General features: G+C 47.0%; 1 protein-coding gene across 1 annotated transcript in view; it reads right to left on the bottom strand.

The window, feature by feature from the left end:
- Window positions 1-984: 984 nt before the first annotated feature.
- CATSPER3 (cation channel sperm associated 3) overlaps window positions 985-21774 on the bottom strand; it is a 38927-nt gene continuing 18137 nt past the window's right edge. Inside the window, exons 3-8 of the mRNA XM_002912923.4 lie at window positions 9428-9667; window positions 4117-4299; window positions 3290-3430; window positions 2833-2952; window positions 2142-2299; window positions 985-1161 (exon numbers count right to left, since the gene is read on the bottom strand). Of these exons, the coding sequence (XP_002912969.1) occupies window positions 1056-1161; window positions 2142-2299; window positions 2833-2952; window positions 3290-3430; window positions 4117-4299; window positions 9428-9667 (948 nt within the window). The 3' untranslated portion in view covers window positions 985-1055. The remainder of the gene's footprint in view (window positions 1162-2141; window positions 2300-2832; window positions 2953-3289; window positions 3431-4116; window positions 4300-9427; window positions 9668-21774) is intronic.

Below are 21774 nucleotides of genomic sequence, written 5' to 3'. Positions count from 1 at the left end.
ACGTTTCCTGCTGGCCCAGCTCCCCAGTGTGGGTCTGGGGCTTTTTCTCCCTCAGCTGTAGGTGCTGGTGTCCCACCCCAGCTCCACCCAGAACTCCCTCTTCCCTCTGTCAGAGTAACGGGACTCAAGAACAGACCCCAGCAATGGGAGCAGAGGGGCACCGCAGGGCCTCTGGCCTGGCCAGTCAGGGACAAGGGATGTCAGCCAACCCTGCCCCACCTGTGCCTTTGGAAGATTCCATCATGGCTGGATCAAGGGAGTGTCAGGACAGCGGCAACTCTGCTAGTCATGAGGCCAGGAATGACCCAGAAAATGCCATCTTGTAAGTGAAGAGTCCCAACTAACCAGAGGAGGGGCAACAGCCCAAAGTGCCCGATACTGCTGCTCCTTTGACCCCTCTCAGAGGTGCCCCAGCACTGCTGGTAAGCCACTCCCCCAGGCCAGGCCGCTGTGAGCTCCATGCCCACACAGTAGAGTCCTTCCTGCTAGTCATGACTGCACCCATTGGGGCATCACGGCCACTGTGAGCCTAGAAAAAAGCAGAGTCAACTTCTGAAGAGGGGTCCCCCTGGGAGTAGGTGCATAGAGAGAAATGTTGCTCTTCCTGGTGTGGGGCACCCATGAAGAGGAGCCCAGCTTTAAGGGGTTCCAAGACCAGTGGGACTTTACCAGCTCGAAGGAGCCATATACACTTATGGGTCGGCTGGAGGCCCTTCTTGGTCTGGGGTACTCAGGTGGCTCTCCCAGGAGCCCAGGGAGTCCTGGCTGCTGGGGTCGAGGGAGGAGACAGCCAGTGTGGCCGCTGGAAGTGGCGTCTGAACAAGAGCAAGTCTGAAGCATCCCTCTCCCCACTCCCCAGAACTGGCTGCATCGTGTTGAGGGGGGAGCAGTCCAGGCAATCGGACTTCATGGACGCCTATGCAGGCCCAACCCCCAGCGGCAAGGAAATACCACAAGCTTAAGCAACTGCAGAGAGAACGATTCAGAAAGCCTGTGTTGAACAAGGGCCTGCCAAGGCCTGTGAGGCACCTCGGTGCCTGGGTGCCCACGCCCCCCTACTTCTCATCAGCCTTTTCGGAGGACTGGGACGGTTTCTTCTGCGGCAAGTCTTCGAGCATCAGGCTCAACACGTGCGCGATCTCGTAGTACAGCTCCCGAAGCCTGGAAGAGGAGCCGGGGGAGAGGGGGCCTGAGCTCGGGGCGGGCTCCAAGCACCCGAGCCCCGCCCACCGCAGGCCTGCACCAGCGGATTAGCCACGCCCTGTAGGTGTGGGTTCAGGGAAGAGCAAGGACCGGATGGCAAGAACCAGATCGCGTCCCCCGGGGTTCCGGGTCTGCTGCACTACCCGTGGCCGCCAGAGTAAGGTATTTCAACACGTGTCAGGTTGGAGATACCAAATCCTGGGCTGTAAATGAGGGGACTATGTGGAGGTGACCAGACAGTGCCTGGCCCACTCTTAGGCCAAACATGGAGGTTCCCTGACCCCTCCTTTGCGTTCCTCCAGTCCGTGAGGCCCTCCAGTGGGCTTCTGTCATGAAAGCAGCCTACTGGTGTCGTCCTTGCTCAAAAGTTCACTGTGACTCTGTAGGGCCCATGCCCCTCCCCTTCCTGCTCAGTCATGGCCAGGTATGACTCCAGCTAAAGCACACACAGCACGGCCCTGGGCTGGGCCAGCTCAAAGCCTCACACACTGCTTTTATAGCATCAGCCCTCGTGAGACAGGTGGCAAAGGGGCAGAGACCTCCCCAGAGTCACAAAGGAAGGTCATGGCAGAACCAGGCCAGGAGCCTCAGCTCCAGCCTTGCCAACCGGTGCTCTTTTGTCTGACTTCTGCAAAGGGGATTGTGAGGCCGGACCTGGAGAGTCCAAGGGCCTAGCACTTCAGGGTCAGTCAGAGCAGGCTGGGGAGGGGCAGGGGAACAGAGGCCCCTGAGCCATAGGCTGTCCGCACAGCCGTGCAGCCCCCATGCACACAGGGAGTCCTGCAGGCCCAGGAAGAGCCCCACTTCAGCCACCCTGCAGACAGGCCACCGTCCCCTTGCTTTCCCATGGCACTTGCCATGGCCCCACTCTGAAGAAAGCCTAGGGACCAGGAAAAGCCTGGTCTCCCAGGGCCAGAGGCAGTGGGGTGGGTACTGACTTGTAGATCGTAGTGTCCTGGTTGTCCAGAGTGGACAAGTAGACATCGATGAAGGGCAGGCTGGTGCCAAAATCATCCAGGACCATGGGGTCGGTGTGCCGCAGGGTCTTCTTGAAGTTCTCTACCAGCTCACTGAAACTTCTGTAGTTCGCATTTTTCTAAAGAAGGAAGCATAAAGAGGGCCGTGAAGAGGAAGGCACAGGGAACTTCACGAGGGGCCCAGGCAAAGGCCTGACCCCAGCCCCAGGTAAGTCCTGCACCAAATCACAGGTTCACCCTGACTCCCTCCAGCCTCAGCCGCCCTGACCACAGCAGCTTCGTGAGCCACCGTCACTGACATGAGGACAGGTGACCCAGAAAGGAACCAGTGAGAACCTGAGTGTGGCTCAGCGTGGTCTCACCCTGCCCTGTACAAACGTGGGCACAGTCAGGACAGGCAGATGACTCTAGCTCAGAGAAGGGGCTCGGGAGGAACGCGCTGGCTGCACAGGGGAGGAAGGGCAGGTGTTCGGGACCCAGCAGAGCCCCCAGTGCCCGGCCTGAGGAGCTTGGAGAGCTTAGGCTGAAAGAAGAAGGCTCGCCCCCAGGCTTTCACCTGCCATCTCCACTGGCCCTGAGGCCCGCTTTGTGACCACTCCTTCAGGCCTAACTGTCCCTGGGCCTATTTCCCACCTGCCTGGAGACGGCCTACCTGCATCTGCATCAGCTTGCTGACCTCCTCCTGCTGCCGCTTTAGGATCACCTGCTTCTCCTCCATGAGCGTCATGTGCCTCTCCGCCATCAGCTCCCGCTCAAACTTTTTAATGGAGTCCTAGAGAGTGGGAAGATGGAGGTAAGATACAGGCTCTCACTGCACGCCCACCCACCCCCATCTTTCTTCTTCCCCAGCCTGCACTGCTCCTCAGCAGGAGGAACCCCCCATCCAGGGCCAGCCCCCAACTTAAGCTGCCATCCGCAGCTGCAGGGACCCCCCAAGCCCCTGTCCTGGTGACCGCCATCACAAGGCCGCAAAATGCCCTGGTTCGGGGAGAGCGGGGCCAGGCAAGGGAGGGCCCACGGAGCCACCTCCCCGCCTCCCCAGACACTGAGCCTACAGCTCCGCCTGCCCCGTCTAAGCCAACCCCCTGTCCTTACAAGAGCAGCCTCACCTCTGTGTGAATTATCATCACACCCACGAACATGCTGAGGAAGACGAAGGAGGCAAGCAGGATGAAGATGATGGTGAACGTCCGGCTGAGAGCCAAGTTGCGGTTGTCCAGCTGCTCCTGCAGGTCTGTCCAGCCATCGACCTGCTTGGACAAGGCCAGGTGTGCTGAATGCCAGGGCCCAGCGGGGCAGGCCTCCCCTCACCTGTGCTAGCACAGCCCCAGCCCCATTGAGGCGGCAGCTGGCTCTGCCTTCACATCAGCCCCTCACCGTCACCCCCACCCAATGACTCCAGTCCCTGCACGGTGGCTGCGGACGCAAGGCTCCTCGGGGTACAGAGTACTGGCTAAGGTGCCCTGGGGGCTCTTCTCCATAAAACCTCCCATCCTTCCAAAAAATACACTGCTCTCTGCAAGGCCCCCCTTTGGAAAGACCCCAGAGTCTACCCTTCTAGTCTTGGGCTTTGCAGACTGCTTCTGGGCAGAGTTGTGACAGCCTAGTCCCAGAAAGCCTATGGGACATGGGTTTCATTTCTAAAGTAAACTTGATCGCAATGAGTTATCTTTCGAGAATTCTCTGAAAGTTTTACATCCCTATGGGATGAATGGGATTGCTCTAGGGAGTCACAAGATCAGAGAGAGGAACGGACCCCTGGCCAGGGCCCTGGCCTCTGCTTAGTCCTGGGAGGCCAGCCTTCAGCATCCCAAGCCCAGCTGAGTACCTGAACATGAGGAGGACCCCATGGGAGGCCCAGCCTGTCCACACACCCACACCAGCTGGCACTCCCTTCTTAAGGTCCCAGCCCCCACCCCGTTCCCAAACACAGTACCGTGGCCAAGCTGAAGAGGGTGAAGAAGGCCACAGCCAGGTTCCCCCAGTTATTCGTGTCACCCCTGTCTGGAACTCCAAACAGGCAGAAGCCCAAGATAGCGAAGATGAACATGAGGACGAACAGCAGGATGAGGACGGAGGCCACGATGTAGGCTGTCTGCCCCACGGCAGTGATGAGTGTCTGCAAGGCAGAGGCACTAGGACTAGGCCAGGCTGCCAGGCTGAGTGGGGCTCAGTGGACAGGTCCAGTCTGCCCGGACCCCAGCTGGCCCCAGCGTCCAGTGCCAGGCCCCGTAAAGGGATGGATGGATGGACGGACGGATGGATGGGAACTGTGCCCAAACTGTGGCCTGGACCAGTCCAGTAGTGGTTGAGCAGTGCCTGGCCTCCACCCTCAGTCACCCATGGGCAGATGGTTCTCAGGCCTGGGTGTCTCCCCATCAGCATCACTAGCCACGCCACTTGAGCCCCAGCCTGCCTCTGTGGTCATCCCAAGGTGTCCTGCTCCTGCCTATCAGCTGAGGGCCTGCCCTGCATGCTCTGCCAGGCCAGGAGGAGTAGGGGAGCTACGCTGGGAGTGGGAATGACGAAGGCTGAGAAGAATGTGGCCTCCCATTCTGAGTCCTGTTCCACAGGCAGGTCTCTGCCCCGTGCCCTTAGTCTTCCCCGAGGAAGTGGGCCTCTGTCTTGCCTCCCACTATGTTGACCACTCCTGGGAAGCACAGCATATGGCCCCTCATCGTTCATTCTCCACGCCTCAGAGTCTGGCACACGGCTGGTCTCAAGACACGGTCACCTACCTAGACACTGCCACAGACATCATTTCAAGGCATGTGGGCATTATCATTCTTCACATCTCAAGATGAGGAAGCAGAGGCTCAGAAAAGCAAAAGGCTTTGGCCAATATACCGGCAGAGCTAGGACCAACTCCCGAGCCCTTTGCCTTGTGCCACCAACCTCATCTACTAAGGCCCCCTTTTCCAGGTCAAGAAACCGTTTATTGGCTTCACACTAGGCAAGGAGGCACTTGAGAGAGCTGGGCCCCAGGACAGTGAAGCGCTGACAGTCTGGGATGACTTGGGAAGCAGAAAGGTGAGCAGGGAGCCTCAGTGCTGCCCTCCACATGGACTGGCTGGACAGCTGCCAGCAGAGAGGAACACGTACCCCTCCTTGGGAAAAGAAAATCAGTGTTGGGGGATTAATTCCAGAAGAGGTGAGATGTACAAAACTGCCTCTCTCCCTGTGAGACAGAGAAAGAACTTCTTTCCCGAGAACTACTATGAGGAAAAAGAAATGCTGCCCTGGGACACAGTCCGCAGAAGAGGCCTGCCCAGGCGTGCAGGGAAGGGGCAGCCCTGAGCAGGAGAACCTGAAGCACCAGAGAAGGGTGGAGGACAGGCTCAAGCTGGGGGGTCCACTTCTAGGCCAGCCCGAGGCCCAGTGCGACCTGAGGCCAAAGCCAAGCAGCCTCGAGAATAGCCATGGAGAAGAGGCCATGCTCTCCAGAAGCCCTGACATGTGGGATTCCTGATGGCTGGCCTTGACAATGTCCTTCCAGCACAGTCCAGGCGGGCCCCATCAGTCAGCAGTCCAGAGGTACAGAAATCCAATCCCAGTGGATGGTTGCCCAGAACCCCACAGGCTGGTAGCTCCTTCCCAAGGAAGTCCTGGGCTTTCAAAGCTACAACCTGGCCTGCATGGGTGCCTGATTTTGAATTCCCAAACTCTTTGGGGAAGCAATTCCTCACCCCTAGTTCAGCTCTCCCAGGCTCTGGATCAAGCCACAGCTGCCCTCCTGGCCCCAGGGCATTCAGGCTATGGAGAGGATCTGAAGGCAGGGCAGGTGCCCAGGCCACACCACTCTGAGAGGGCCCTTCTGTGCAGCTGGCCAGATGTGTGGAAAGTGATGAGCTCTAAGGTGCAGGAGCCCAGCATCAGAAGGTCATCCTTTGGGCTGAAATGCAGATGAACAGGGACACTGTGGCCCTTGCGTGCCCAGCCCACAGACCCTCTCTGTGTGCAAAACAACATGGAACTATTTCCTCGTCATACAGGTTTTATTGCCATGAGAGGGAACACAGAGTGTCATTTTAATTCATCATGGGACAGGAGCCAAGAATGTGCCAGAGTGCCAGCTCTGTGGGCTCTCAGGCTGTGACTCTGTTAAAGCCTCATTTAGGGGCGCCTGGGTGGCACAGCGGTTGGGTGTCTGCCTTCGGCTCAGGGTGTGATCCCGGCGTTGTGGGATCGAGCCCCACATCGGGCTCCTCTGGTGGGCCTGCTTCGTCCTCTCCCACGGCCCCTGCTTGTGTTCCCTCTCTCGCTGGCTGTCTCTATCTCTGTCAAATAAATAAATAAAATCTTTTAAAAAAAAAGCCTCATTTAGACTTCAATGAATGGAAATGAACGGAGGCACAGGTCCCACCTCTGGCACCTCCAGCTCCTCCTGGCCAGCGTACAGAGGATGTGTAATCTAGGGTCACTTCTGTGCCCCGAGGGACCTGCGGGCCTGTGATATCCCAAAGGCCATAGGCAAGCCACAGCCAAGGGGCCTGGTAGTCCCCAGGGAACAACTTTGGGATACAAGGTTCTGCTGGATGACAGAAACCCCTGCGGTCAAACACGGGCCATGATGTCTGTGTGAATATTCCATCTGCGGGCCCGTGGGCCTCTGGTCACGTCTACAAGAACCAAAGGCTGAACAAAGGCTTGTAATCACCAAGCAAGCCAGGCTGAGCTCTGGGGCAGACCTTGGCCAGCGGGGAGGGCTGTCCTCTTGTCACTAGATACCTGCCCTGGAAAGATGGGGAGTCCCTGCCAGGCCCTAAACCTCAAGCACTTTCTGACCAGGCTGCCACAGCAGAGCCCAGATGATGCGCTCGGCAGACAGCTTGTGCCCTTAGCTTCACAAGGTGCCAGTCTGAGTCACTGTCCCTCCCCCAGACCCTAGTCTTCTATGGCTCCCTCCTCCCCCCATGCAGCCCTGGGCTTCCTTTCCCTCAGCCCACAGCCATCACCCTCCTTCCTCACGTGCCTCCCGGAGGCCTCTGCCACCTTCGTTCCATGGTGACCTCTCTCCTGGCCTCACCTGAAACCTCGCTCCTTGGCAGGACATCGCTGCTCAGCAGCCCACTCAAGGGAGGCCGCCTAGTCCCCACTGGTCTGATTCAGGAGGCCACTCCTACCACACCCTCGGAGACCCTACCTCCATGGGTGAAGCCCTTGCTTCTAGAAAGAGACAGCCTTCTAGCTAGCCACTCCTCCTCGTGTCTTGGAATCTCTGCCTCCAGGCTCCATGCCATGCTGCTATCTTCCTCGGGACCTTCAGCATCCCTATGGAATATCAACCATCCCCCAGGCCTCTTTGACCCCTAACTCCCTCATCCCCAGTGACCCTTGCACCACTTTAGGCTCCTGCTCCCTTGGTGTCCAACACCTGCAAAAATCAGCCTACATTTCCGATTGTCTGACCGTTCCCTCAGTCTGAGGTACCCATCACCCAGCATCCACCTCCCAAGGGCCTCTAGTCTTCTTTCCCGTCCACCTGCCCTACCACCGTCCCTACCTGACGTGGACTCCAGTGCCCGACACCTCCGACTCTCCCCTCCCCGCTTCTAGGACACATTATAGGGTCTATCCCTGGCCTACAAACAAGGGGAGCCACTCGGATTTGAAAGGAAGGCTGCCGTGCTTTGATGTATCCTTTAAAGATTCTCCCTAGATGCAGGGGCACTGCTGCCCCAGGACTCTCTCAGTAGTGTGGGAAGCCAGTGCAGGAACCCTGATGAGGGTGGGTGGTGATGGAGAAAAGATGATGGCTGGTGGGTGTGGTGCAGGGGGAGAAGATGTGCACAGGTCACTACGTAGGAGGCCATGCAACAGGACTTTGAGACAGCGGTGTCAATGCTGACGCTCAAATTTATGACCTGGCTATTGAATAGAGGTGGGGTGCAGCCTTCACAGAAGGACACAGCACAGGAGGAGGGGCCAGGGTCTGGGGTATGAGGGTGGGGGAGAGTGATGACTTCCAGCTCAGGCAGGATGGGTTTGAGGAGCACGTGAGACATCCAGGGGGCCGTGCGTCTGGAGGTCAGAGAGAAGCATGGGCACGTGAAGACCCCTGACACGTGGAAAAGATCACCCAAAGAGGATATGCAGAGTGGGGGGGTAGGTGAAGAGAACTCGGGGTACAGTCTTGAGAAAACAGCACGCACCCAAGACGTCGAGCTCAAGACACTGGAGGACGGGGTGCCACGTGACAGGGTGCCAGTGAACTGACCAGTGGACCTGGTGACAAGGAGGTTGTTGACTACCTCAGAGAGGCTCGTTCCTTTGGAGGGAAGAAGCCAGGGCACAAATGACAAGTAAGGAAGCGGGGAGCAGGAGTTATGTCCACCTCTTTCCAGGAGCCTCACCATGAAGGGAAGGACAGGAGGCCTGGCCTCCGCTGTCTGGGAGGGGCCCCACGGGCATGTGACTACGTGAGAGCATGCAATGAGTGAGTCTGTGGCAGGGGGAGCTCGTCAACATTGTCCTCATCTCGTACCCCAGGCCTGGGGCTGCTAAGCGTAGGGCCCAGGTCCCAGACAACCGCCCCGGCTGGGCTAGGGGCAATCTCTCAGCAAAACAGGCTGACACACACCCGAGCTGGTCAAATGGGTCCAAAGCAGCCCCTCCCTGGAGAAGTGTGGACACAGGCACAGGGCAAACATACTGTGGCCAGGATGGATGCTTCGGGGCAAGTTGGGTCAGCTAGGAGGGGGTTTCTGAAACCTTCTGGGCCAAAGAAAGACCGGTCACCCCACGACTTCTCAGCAGGAGCACCATTCCTAGAGCTGCCTGAACAAAGTAATGAGATTGTTTCCATCAAGAGAAGCAGCGGATTTTTGGCTGTGTGGGGAAAGCATACAATTGAAAGTGAGCGGCCAGCGCCACCGAAGAGCTGGAGGCTCCTGCAAGTGTAGTTCAAAGGGCCTGTACCATAAGAAAGCCAGTCCCTCTGGTAGCATGGGGGAAAGGGAAAGCTTGCGTGGCCCCTGCCATCAGCCACACCTTTCATATCTCAGCTGCGGCATCTAACTGCTGAGTGACCGTGGGTCTCAATTTCTTTATCTGCAAAATATAGCTAATGATACTCTTCCTCAATTGTTTTAAGATGAAATGAGGTAACATGGGTAGAGATCGACCTGCCACACAGTAGGATTCAATAACTGGATGATGGTGGTGGAATGATTATTTCATCAGGGGCTGGTGGGCAGAGGGGCCCCGCTGCCTGCACTCCCAGCCCACGGCACCCCCAGGCCACTCACGCGGATGCCACGGCTATAGGTGATAAGCTTGAGGATGCGCAGGGACTGCATGCCGTCCGCGATGTTGAGGTAGAGGTAGTGCTTGCCCTTGAATCTGCGGAGACCGTAGGGGATGAAGATAGTGATGATAATGATTACATCCAGCAGGTTGTAGCCATCCTTCCAATAGTTGATGGGGTCCACGTAGAGCTTCATGCAGAACTCGGAGCTGTAGATGGACACAAAGACCAGCTCGGAGACCTGCGGGGGTGCCGAGGGTCAGAGGGTCAGGCCAGGCTGCAGAGCCCCATAGTTCCGCCTTCTCCCTCCCTGCCAGTCGGCTGTGCACAGCTCGGGGGCAGGGTACTCCCTGGTCACCCACGTGAGAGAGGAAACCCAGGCAGAGTGTCAGGCCCACAGCGGACACACCGTGTGCCTGACTCTCTTCCCCTTCTGCATCTTCCCTTGCTGCAGCCCTAAGCCTGGGGCTACATCACACCCAGGGTGCTTGAGAATGACCATCTAGATCCCGTCTAAGGCAACTCAACATGTCAGGTTACCTGAAATGAGCTTTCCCAAAGAGAAGATCCCAAGAGTTTTCTGGCCAACCTGAATATCCAAACTTTTAGGAACAGAGATGAGATACTCAAATATCTACTAATGTTTATCCATTCACCGCACATACTAAAAATCAGTTAACTGTTTCTAAAGAACATTCTGCTTTTTCTCCACTTCTATACTTTAAGAAATAATGTTATTCAAATTCTTCTCATGCATCTACAACGCCAGTGGCTTTGATTTTACCAAAAGGTACTTCCTGAGTGATCTTTTTCCTTATTATCAGTGCATTCATTCATGGAAGCAGCTTTGATTAAGCACCCCCAGGAGCCAAGCAAGAACTGTTTTAGCGCGAGAAAACACAGCAATGAACATGACAGAAAATGGTCGGCCCCCAGGAAGTGTATGGTCTACCAGAGGGAGACAGAAGTGAAGGCTCAAACAAATACATAGATAATATAACATCAGGTAGGAAGGAAGGGGAGTAAAGGGGAACAGCCAAAGGAGACAGAAGCACTGGTCAGGTCAGGGCAGGAGAGTCTTGGCAGCTATTTTTGAAAAGGTGGCGAGTGGAGGCCTTGGAATGGAGCCCTAATAGAAACTGGGATAAAGTGCTGCAATGGCAAGTACAAGGGCCTTCAGGTGAGAAAGTGTTTGTTTGAAGCACAGCAAAGTCCACGTGGCTGGAGCAGAAAGGGGCGAGCCGAGCAGGAGATGCCGTTGGCGGGGCAGGTCACAAAAGGCAGGCCTGGTGAAAGCTTGGAGGATTCTGAACAAGGCAGTGATAGGAAGAAATTGACATTTTTAAGAGATCTCCATGGAAAAGAGACTGGTGGGGAGCTGGCAAGAAGGGCAAGTGAGGGGGTGGCTTAGGGAGGAAGAGACAGATAGCAGGAGAATGATTTCTCACAGTCACCCAGCAAGAGGGGAGGTTAGACCAGACTGGACCAGGGGCTGGTGTGGCGTCGAAGGGAAGAGGGGAGAGCCTGTATTTTGTAGGCTGCCATGTCAGGACTTGCTGCTGGAGTTCGGGGTGCACAGGGAAGACAGGAGGCCAAGGAAGACTCTAGTGCTTCAGACAGAGCAAGTGGGTCCATGGTGATGCTTTCCCTGAGGTGAGTTTGGGGTGGGCTGAAGTAGGCTGGAGAGAGTTTCTGGAGGGAAACAGGGAGGTCTTTGAGATACATCACCTTTTTAATATATGTCAGATGTTGCCACTGGAAATTGTAGCTCAAGCCACAGCTATGCATTCAGAGAACATTGGGGCAGCTGGTGTTTTTATCTGCCCTGCATACTCATGTTTGTGGCCCCCCCACTTGGCAACCATTTACATACATTTCTATTTTTTTAACTACTATGTAATATTGAAGATACACAAAAAGGCATAAAGAATAATATAACGAACAGCCGCATACTAAACCCAGCTTAAGAAATAAAATACTGCCATTGCAGACAGTCTCCTGTGTAGCCCTCTCAGACCAAGGCCCCTTCCCCTCCCACAAAGCTAATCCTACGGAAAATCTGTAGCAGGTCACTCATGTGTTTTATACTCTTACCACATATGTATCCCTCAAAGTACAGGGCATTCTTTTGCATTTTTTAGACGTTACACAAACAGGATCTGACTTTTGATTTCAGCTGAGGTCATGATCTCAGGGTCTTGAGATCGAGCCCCCCCCCCCCCGCATGCATTCACTCTCTCTCTCTCTCTCAAATGGATAAATTTTTTTAAACATTTTATTTATTTATTTTAAAGAGAGAGAGAGCATAATCAGGGGGAGGAACAGAGGCAGAGGGAGAAGCAGACTCCCGGTTTGCAGGGAGCCCGATAGGGGCCCAATCCCAGGACCCTGGGATCATGACCTGAGCTGAAGGCAGACGCCTCACCAACTGAGGCACCCAGGCACCCCTAAAATGGATCAATCTTTCTAAAAATAAACAAAACTGTGAGATTCATCTATGTTGATATGTGTAAACCTAGTTTACAGTATTACTACTATGTAGTAATACCACTCATGAAAATACTGTGATTTATTTATATAGTTACCCATTGGGTGATATTTGCCTTGTGCGTAATTTTTACTATTGCAAAAAGCATACAGTACAAAAAGGGTGAGTGATTTGCGTATGTTTTATCACATCCATGTGTAAAGCTTCCCTCGGTTACAGACCTAGGAGTGGAATTAGCGAGTTGTAGGAAATGAGCCTGTTCAGCCTCACCAGAGAGTGAGAGGTGTTTTCTGAAGCTATTGTACCAGCTCGATACCACAACATTCCTACTGCTCGACGTGCTTCCCGACGCTTCCCACTGTTGAACTTCTGCACTTTTGTCAGTCTGATGAATATGCAATGGTATCTTATTTTTTATTTTACTTGTCATTTCTCTAATTAATGAAGCTGGATGTCTTTCTATATATTTAAATTGTAAACTGCTTGTTTCTTATTTTTTGCCAAATTCTCAGCTGGATTGTCTTGTTTTGTTTTGTTTTGTTTCTTATTAGCCTGCAAAACAATCAATTTCTCAGATATTTTGAATCCTGATTCTTTACCTGTTACATGTGTTGCAAAGATCATCTCTGATGCTGACTTATGTTTTCACCTTTTCAATGATCTTTTGATGAACAGAAGTTTAAAATCTTAATGGAATCAAATGAATCAAACTGTTTTTTCATGACCTATATATTTTGTGTTTTAAGAAACCTTCCCCTCCTGAGATCATGTAAGTATTCTGTATTTTCTTCTAAACATTTTGAAGTGCAGCTTTTCACGCTGGGTCTTTAACCCAGTTGTGTCTGCTGTGAGGCAGGCAGAGATCCACTGCATGCTTTCTCCTCACGCACTACCAGCGGTCCCAGTACTGTTTCCTGCAGAAGGCGCCCTTTGGCCACTCGCCCACAGCGGCCAGCGACAGGGACCAGGTCTCTCTACCGACCAGGGTCTGTTTCCCAGCACTCTGGCCTGTTGCATTGGCCTCTCTGTCTACTGCTTCCTCACCCTGCCTTCATTACGAAAGCTCTACACAAAGTCTTGTTATCTGGTAAGTCTAGGCTTCTCTCCCCTTTTAACTTTCAAGGTCATCTTCTTTTTGTCCTCTGTCCTTCCCCCCTCTCGTGCTCTTGCTTGCTCTCTTTCTTTCAAATAAATAAAATCTTTTTTAAAAAGTCACACATCTTTTATTAAATTTATTAAATCTTTTGTCTAAGTATTTTTCATATTTTGTTATTAGAAGTGCTGTTTTATAGCTGATATAGTAAATGTAATTAATTTATTAATCATATATCCAGCAAACTTGCTGGACTTTATAAGTATTAACTGTATTAATTAGTATTAACTTTATTAATTAACAATTTTTTTCAGATTCCTTCAGGAGTTCTATGCAGAAATGACAGTATTTTTCTAAACCTCGAAAGAGAATACTGCTTAAGTTTCACCCCTGTGTGTGAATTTTGATATGTTTTATATAGGTACCCTTAACTGGGTTAAAAATAAGTCCTTTCTATTCCTAGTTTGCTAAGCTTTTATGTTTTTTTTAAATTATTTTTTAAAATTTATTTATTAGAGAGAGCACCAACAGGGGAAAGGGGCAGAGGGAGAGGGAGAAGCAAACTCCCCACTGAGCAGGGAGCCCGACATGGGGCTTGATCCCAGGACCCTGAGATCATGACCTGACCTGAAGGCAGATCCTTAACTGAATGAGCCTAATTCGGTTTCCAGCTGTTCTGTTTGGGAATTTGGGTTAATGTTCATATAATTGGGTGTAATTTTTCTTTCTCATACCGTCCTTGTCTAGTTTTGGCATGAAGGTTATACTAATCTCACAAGATGAATTGTCTGGGGGCAGGGCAGATATTCTCATTTATCTAATCACTGCAAGCATTTTATATGTTTGGAATTGTATCTTCCATGTATGTAAAGCCATCTAGTCCAGGTTAGTTTGTAGGTTTCAGGGATAAAAATTTTAACTACTAATTCAATGCTTTATAGCCATTAAAAGAAATATAAGGACATAAAAAGATTATTTCATGTTTTTGGCTTTTTATTGAAAGTCGTGTAGATTTTTTTCCAGAAAATTCTTATTCCAGCTAGGTTTTCAAATTCATTGGCATAAAATTATTAGATTTCTTATATCTACTGTATCTGTAATTTTCCTTTTAAATCCCTAACATGAGGGGTGCCTGGGTGGCTCAGTTGATCAGGCATCATTTGCCTTAGGCTCAGGTCATGATCCCAGGGTCCTGGGATCAAGCCCCGTGCCAGGCTCCCTGCTCAGCGGGGAGTCTGCTTCTCCCTTTCCCTCTGACCCTCTCCCCTGTCGTACACTTGCTCACTCTTTCTCTCTCTCAAATGAATAAATAAAAAATCTTAAAAAAAAAAAAACCCTAACATGATTCAGGGCTTCCATTTGTCTTGTCTCATGAACAAAGTTATTTTATAATTGTTTTCTAAGATCTAACTTTGGCTTTGTTGATACTTTCTATTGAATCCTTGCTTTCTAGTTCATTAATTTTTGCTCTTATCTTTATTATTTCCTTTTTTCTACTTTCCTTTTTTTCTTCTACTTTTCCTTTCTTTTTCCTTTTTTTTTTATTTTATTCTGTTGGTCTTTTCCAAAAGGTCAGCTCATTAATTTTTTAAATTGAGGTATAATTCATGTACCATAAAATTCATCATTTTAAAGTGTAAAATTCAGTGAAGGGGATTTGGTTTTGAGTATTCATAACCTCTGTTTTTTATTATGGTAAAATATATACATGACATTAAAATTACCATATTAAACACTTTTAGGTGTACAATCAGTTCAGTGGAATGAAGTGCATTCACAATCTTGTGCAACCATCACCACCATCCATTTCCAGAACTCTTTCATCCTCCCAAGCAGAAGCTCTGTATCCAATAAACAGTAACTTCAGGTTCCCCTCACCCCCATCCCCCAGGGAACTCCATTCTACTTTCTATATGAATTTTACTATTCTAGGTACTTCATATAGATGAAACCATACAATATTCGTTCTTCTGTACCTGGTTTATGTCACTTAGCATAATGTGTTCAAGGTTTATCCACATGGTAGCATGTATTACAATTTCATTCTTTTCTAAGGCTGAATAATATTCTATTTTATGCATAGACTACATTTTCTTTCTCCATTCATAGTCAGTGGATACATGATTTGCTTCCACCTTTTGGCTACTGTGAACAATGGTGCCGTGAACACTGGTGTACAAGAATCTGTTTTAGTCCCTGCTTCCAATTCTTTTGAGTATACACTTGGAAGTGGAATTGCTAGATCATATGGCAATTCCACATTTAACTTTTTGAGATGTTTTCTAGAGCGACATGATTTTACATTCATACCAGCAATGCACAAGGGTTCTAATCTCTTCATGTCTGCATCACCAGCACTTGCTCTTTTCCATTTCACGGTTTTTGTTTTTATAATAGCTGTAATAGTTAGGGTGTGGAGTTGTATCTTACTGTGATTTCGATTTGCATTTCCCATTCTCATGACTAGTGATTTTGAACATCTTTTAATGTGCTTATTGGTTTTTGCATATCTTCTTTGGAGCAATATCTGATCAAGTCCTTTGGGTGTTTTTTAATTGGGTTATTTTGTTGTTGTTGTTATTACTGTTGAGTTGTGGGAGCTGTTTATATATAGTCTGCATGTTAACCATTTATCAGATTCACGATGTGCAAATATTTTCTCCCTTTCTGTGGCTTATCTTTTCACTCTCTTGATAGTTCCCTGAGACTCACAAACGTTTTTATTTAATGAGGTCTAATTTATCTACTTTTCCCTTTTGTTGCCTGTGCTTTCGGTGTCATACCTAAGAATCTATTGCCAAATTCAAGGTCATTAACATTTACCCCTATGTTTTCTTCTAAGAATTCTAGCTTTTATATTTAGGACGTTGATCCATTTTGAGTTAATTTTTGAATACGGTATAAGGTAGGGGACCAACTTTATTCTTTTCATGTGGATATCAAGTTGTCCTAGAACCATATGATGAAGAGACTTTTCTTGCCCCAACTAAATGGTCTTGGCATTCTTGTCGAAAATCAATTAGCCATACCTAATTTGGTTTTATCCCTAGAATTTCAATTGTATTCCACAGGTCTATGTCTATCCTTATGCAAGTGCCACATTGTTTTGATTACAATATCTCTGTAGTAAGTTCTGAAATCAGAAAGTGCAAGTCCTCCAAGTCTGTTCTTCATATTCAATATTTTTTTTGGCTACTCAAGGTGCTTTGCACATTCATATGAATTTGAGAATTTACTTTTTAGTTTCTTTTTTTAAAAAGGCTCTTGCAATTTTGATAGGGATTGCATTGAATTTGTAGATTTCTCTCGGTATTCTTTGTAACTAGTCTGGGTCTTTTTTTAAGATTTTATCCACCCGGGGTGCCCGGGTGGCACAGCGGTTAAGCGTCTGCCTACGGCTCAGGGCGTGATCCCCGCGTGATGGAATCGAGCCCCACATCAGGCTCCTCTGCTGTGAGCCTGCTTCTTCCTCTCCCACTCCCCCCACTTGTGTTCCCTCTCTCGCTGTCTCTATCTCTGTCAAATAAATGAATAAAATCTTAAAAAAAAAAGATTTTATCTACCCATTTGAGAGAGAGAGAGAGAGTACAAGCAGGGGGAGGAGCAGAGGGACAAGCAGACTCCCTACTGAGCATGGAGCTTGATGCAGGGTCCAATCTCAGGACCCCCATATCATAACCTGAGCCGAAGTCAGTCGCTTAACCAACTGAGCCAGCAAGGCACCTCTGTAACAAGTCTTAACAAGTCTTCCAATCCATGAATACAGGATGTCTTTCCATTAATGTAGGTCTTATTTCTTTCACCAATGTTCTATAGTTTTCAGGACACACATCTCTCATCTCCTTGGTGAAATCTAGTCCTAGGTATTTTATTTTGGATGCTTTTGCAAGTTGAATTTTCTTAATTTCCTTTTCAGATTGTTCATTGTTTGTATATAGAAATATGACTGATTTTTGTTGTTCATCTTGTGTCCTAAAACTTTGCTCAATTTCTTTAATAGTCCTAATAGGTGTGTGTGTGTGTGTGTGTGTGTGTGTGTGTGTGTGTGTATGTAGTCTTTGGGATTTTCTATACATAATATCAAGTCACATCCAAACAAAGAACAAAGAGATAATCTCAATTTTTCCTTTCCAATTTGAATACATTTTATTACTTTTTCCTGCTTAATTGTTTTGGCTAGGACTTCCAGCATAATTTTTAAAAATGGTGAAAGCCAGTCATCTTTGTCTTTTTCCTGATCTTGGTTAGATTAGAAAGATTTCCAGTCTTTCACCCTGGGGTATGATGTTAACTGGATTTTTTCATAAATGCCCATTATCAAGTTAAGGAATTTCCCTTCTATTTCTAGTTTGTTTGGTTTGGTTTGTTGTTTGTTTTTAAGTCATGAAAGGGTACTGGATTTTGTCAAATTCTTTTTCAGCAAGAACTGATGCAAACATGGATTTTTCCCCCCTTCATTCTACTGGTGTATTACATTGACTGACTTTCATATGTTGAAGACATCCCAGGGATAAATCTAGTAATGAATCATGGTGTCATGATCATGGTGTATAATCCTTTAAAGTACGCCGCTGGATTCCATTTGTTAGTATCTCCATGAGGATTTTTGCATCTGTATTCATAAGGAATATCTTTAGTTTTCATTCCTTGTGACGTCTTGTCTGGTTTTGGGATCAGGGTAATGCTAGACTAATGTAATGAATCCAAAAATGTTCCTCTTCTATTTTTTGGAAGTTTGAGAAGCGCTGGTATTCATTCTTCTATAAATGCAGGGGAAAGGGTAGCCTGGGTGGTTCGGTCAGTTAAGCATCTGCCTTTGGCTCAAGTCATGATTCCATGGACATGGGATCGAGCCACAAGTTGGGCTCCCTGCTCAGGAGAATCCCCTCCTCTGCCCTTCCCCCTGCCTGTGGTCTGTCTCTCTCTTAAATAAATAAATAAATAAATACATACATACATACAGGAGAAAATTAACTAGTGAAGCCATCTGGTCCTGGGCATTTCTTTGTTGGCAGGTTTTTGATTGATTTAACCTCTTTACTTATTATAGGTCTATTCCAATGTCAGTTTTCTATTTTTTTCTTAAGTCAGTTTTGCAGTTAGTATGTTTCTAGGAATGTATCCATTTTATCTAGGTTGTCTAATATGTTGGCATCCAATTGTTTAGAGTATTCTCCTATAACCCTTTGTATTTCCATGAGGTCAGTAGTAATGCCCCAACATTCATTTCTATTATTAGTAATTAGAGTCTTCTCTCATTTTCCTTAGTCAGTCTAAAGTTGTCAATTTTGTTGATCTTTTCAAAAAATGAAATTTTGAATTTGTTGATTTTGTTGCTTCTCTGTTTATCTCACTCTAATCTTTTTTTATTTTCTTCTTTCTGCTGGCTTTTGGTTTGGTTTGCTCTTCTTTTTCTAGTTCCTTAAGGTCTAAAGTTAGGTTATTAATGTAAGATCTTTTCTCTTTCCTAATGCAGGCATCTACAGGTATGTATTTCCCTCTGAGCACTGCTTTTGCTGCATCCTGTTTTATTATGTTTAAGTTGAAGTATATTGACATACAAAATTATATTAGTTTCAGGTGTACAACAGTGATTTGACATTTATATACATTACGAAATGCTCACCATAGTAAGTGTAGTTACCATGTGTCACCATACAAAGTTGTTACAGTATTATTGACTATATTCTTTATGTGTTATGTTGTGTGTTCATTTTCATTTACCTTAAAGTATTTTTAATCTCCCTTGCGATTTCTTCTTTGACCTATTGGTTATTTAAGAGTATTTCCATATATTTCAAAAATTTCCAGTTTTCCTGCTGTTATTGATTTCCAGTTTCATTCCATTGTTGTCAGAAAAGATACTTTGTATGATTTCAATATTTTTTAATTTATTTCATCTTGTTTTATGGCCTAACATATGGTCTATCCTGGAGAATGCTCCATATGCATTTGAGAAAAATCATTGTATTTTCTTGGTGAATTGACCTTTTTGTCAATAGGTAATACATTTGCCTCTTATAACAGTTTTTGCCTTAATGTCTATTTTGTCTGATACTAGTATAGCCAACTCAACTCTCTTTTCATTTCTACTTGCACAGAATATCTTTCTCCATTCTTTAACTTTTAACATATTTCTATCTTTTGATCTCAAATAAATCTTTTGTAGACAGCATATTAAAAAAAAAAAAACCATTCTGTCCTAACTGGAGAGCTCAATTCCTCTACATTTAAAGTAGTTACTAATAAAGAAGAAATATCTCTGCCATTTTGCGATTTGTTTTATATATGTCACATCTTTTTTGTTCCTTAATTCCTCCATTACAGCATTCTTTTGTGCCTGATTCTTTTATAGTGTACCACTTGGGTTCCTTTCTCATTATTCTTTTGTATATTTTTTCATTAATTTCTTGGTGGTTACTCTCATGATTACAATTAAGCTCTTATACTTGTAACAATCTATTTTTCATTAATACAACCCTAGCTTCAATAGTAGATAATTTTGTTTCCTTAGAGCTCCATCCCCACCTTACGTTTTTATTATCACAAAATACATCTTTATATGTTGTGTACCCATTAACTATAATTATTGTTTTATGTGTTTGTATTTTAAACCATATATATATATATGTGTGGTGTATGTATATATGTATATATATATATATATATATACATACATATATAAATATATAGTTACAAACCAAAAATATAATAATACTGGCCTTTTATATTTACCAATGTAGTTACTTCTAACGGTGGCTTCAAGTTACTGTCTAGTTTCATTTCCACCTAAAAGACTATCTTTAGCATTTCTTGTAGAGCCTCTAGCAGCAAACTCTCTCAGCTTTTGTGTATCTGGAAATGTCTTAATTTCTCTCTCTTTTTTTTAAGTAGGCTCCATGCCCAGCATGGAGCCCAGTGTAGGGCTTGAACTCATGACCCTGAGACCAAGACCTGAACTGAAATCAAGAGTCGGATGCTTAACTGGCTGAGCCACCCAGGTGCCCCCTCCTTCATTTTTTGAAAGACAGTTTTGCTGGATATAGAATTGTTGGTCAACGATATTTTTCTCTCAGTACCTGAAATATGTTCTGTCACTTCCTTCTGTCCTCCACAGTTTCTGAGGAGAAACCAGCTGCTAATCTTACCGAGAATTTCTTGTATGTGACAAGTTTCTTCTCTCTTGGTGCTTTCAAGACTCTCTTTGTCTTTGCCTTTTGACAGCTCAATTACGTGTCTCAGTGTAGATCTCTTTGTATTTATCCTTGGAGTTTACAGAGTTTCTTGGATGTGTATATCATTTATCAAATCTGGGAAATTTCTAGCTATTATTTTTTTCAAATATTCTTTCTGCCTCTTTCCCTCTCTCCTCTCCTTCTGGAACTTCCAAGATGTATACGTTGATATGTTTGTATCCCACAGGTCTCTTAAACTCTGTTCATTTATCTTCATTCTTTATTCTTTCTGTTTCTTAAATTAAGTTCAATAGTTTTGTCTTCAAGTTCACTATTTCTTCCGCCTGCTCAAATCTGCTCTTGAAACCTCCAGTGAATCTGTACCTTTCAGTTATTGTACTTTTCAGCTCCAGAATTTCTACTTGGTACTGTTTGGTTATAATTTCTATTTCTTCATTGATATTCTCTCTTTCTTGAGACGTTGTTCTCCTGGTTACCTTTAACTCTTTGTCCATGGCTTCTTTTAGCTCCCTGAGCATATTTCACACAGTGGACTTATTAAAGTCTTTGTCTAGTAATTCCAATGTCCACACTTCCTCAGGGACAGTTTCTATTCAATTTTTCTGTATAAAAGCCATACCTGTTTATTTGCATGCTTAATTTTTTTTGAAACTGGACATTTTAAATATTACAATGTAGTAACTCTTTTTTAAGATTTTATTTATTAGAGAGAGAGAGAGAATGAGCAGGGGGAGGGGCAGAGGGAGAGAGAGAAGCCAACTCCCTGCTGAGGGGGGAGCCCCACGTGAGGCTCGATCCCAGAACCCTAAGATCATGACCTGAGCCAAAGGCAGACACCCAACCAACTGAGCCACCAGGCACTACTACAATGTTCTAACTCTAAAAAATCAGATTCTTCCCTTTCCTCAGAGTTTGTTACTTTTTGTGGGTAGTAGTTGTTTGTTTAGTGGCCTGTCTAAACAGTTTTCTTTTTTTTTTTTTACTGTATTCTTTGCAGGGTGCCTGGTGGGCTCAGTTGGTAGAGTGTGTGACTCTTGATCTCATGGTTGTGAATTCAAGCCCCACATTGAGTGTAGGGATTACTTAAAAATAAAATCTTAAAATAAAATATTTCTTAAACTGTATTCTTTGTCATGTGTGGTCTTCGGAGCATCTTCCTTTAGCTAGTGCTTAAGGAGAGATTTTCTTAAATGCCTCAAGTAGAAAGAAGAAAAAGAGGAAGGGAGGAAGGAACAAGAGAGGGAGAGAGAAAGAAAGACTGAGAGGGAGGGAAGGAAGGGGAGGGGGGAAGGGGGAGGGAGGGCGGGGGGGAGGGGAAGAAAGGAAAAAGAAACTCTCCTATTCTTTGCAGATTGGCTCTATGTTGGAGGACTCCTCCAATGCTTAGCCAAGTCATTTATAACTCTACCTTAGCCTTCACTCCCTCCCTGTGCTGAGCCTAAAGATCAGCCAGAGGTGAAAACTTGAAGTCTTCTCAGGTCTTTTCTTTTCTTTTTTTTTTTAAGATTTTATTTATTTATTTGACAGAGATAGAGACAGCCAGCAAGAGAGGGAACACAAGCAGGGGGAGT

This window comes from Ailuropoda melanoleuca, chromosome 3, assembly GCF_002007445.2.
Source record: "Ailuropoda melanoleuca isolate Jingjing chromosome 3, ASM200744v2, whole genome shotgun sequence".
NCBI lineage: Eukaryota > Metazoa > Chordata > Mammalia > Carnivora > Ursidae > Ailuropoda > Ailuropoda melanoleuca.
The sequence above is the reverse complement of the archived record's forward strand: the minus strand, read 5'-3'. Positions and strand labels throughout refer to the sequence as shown.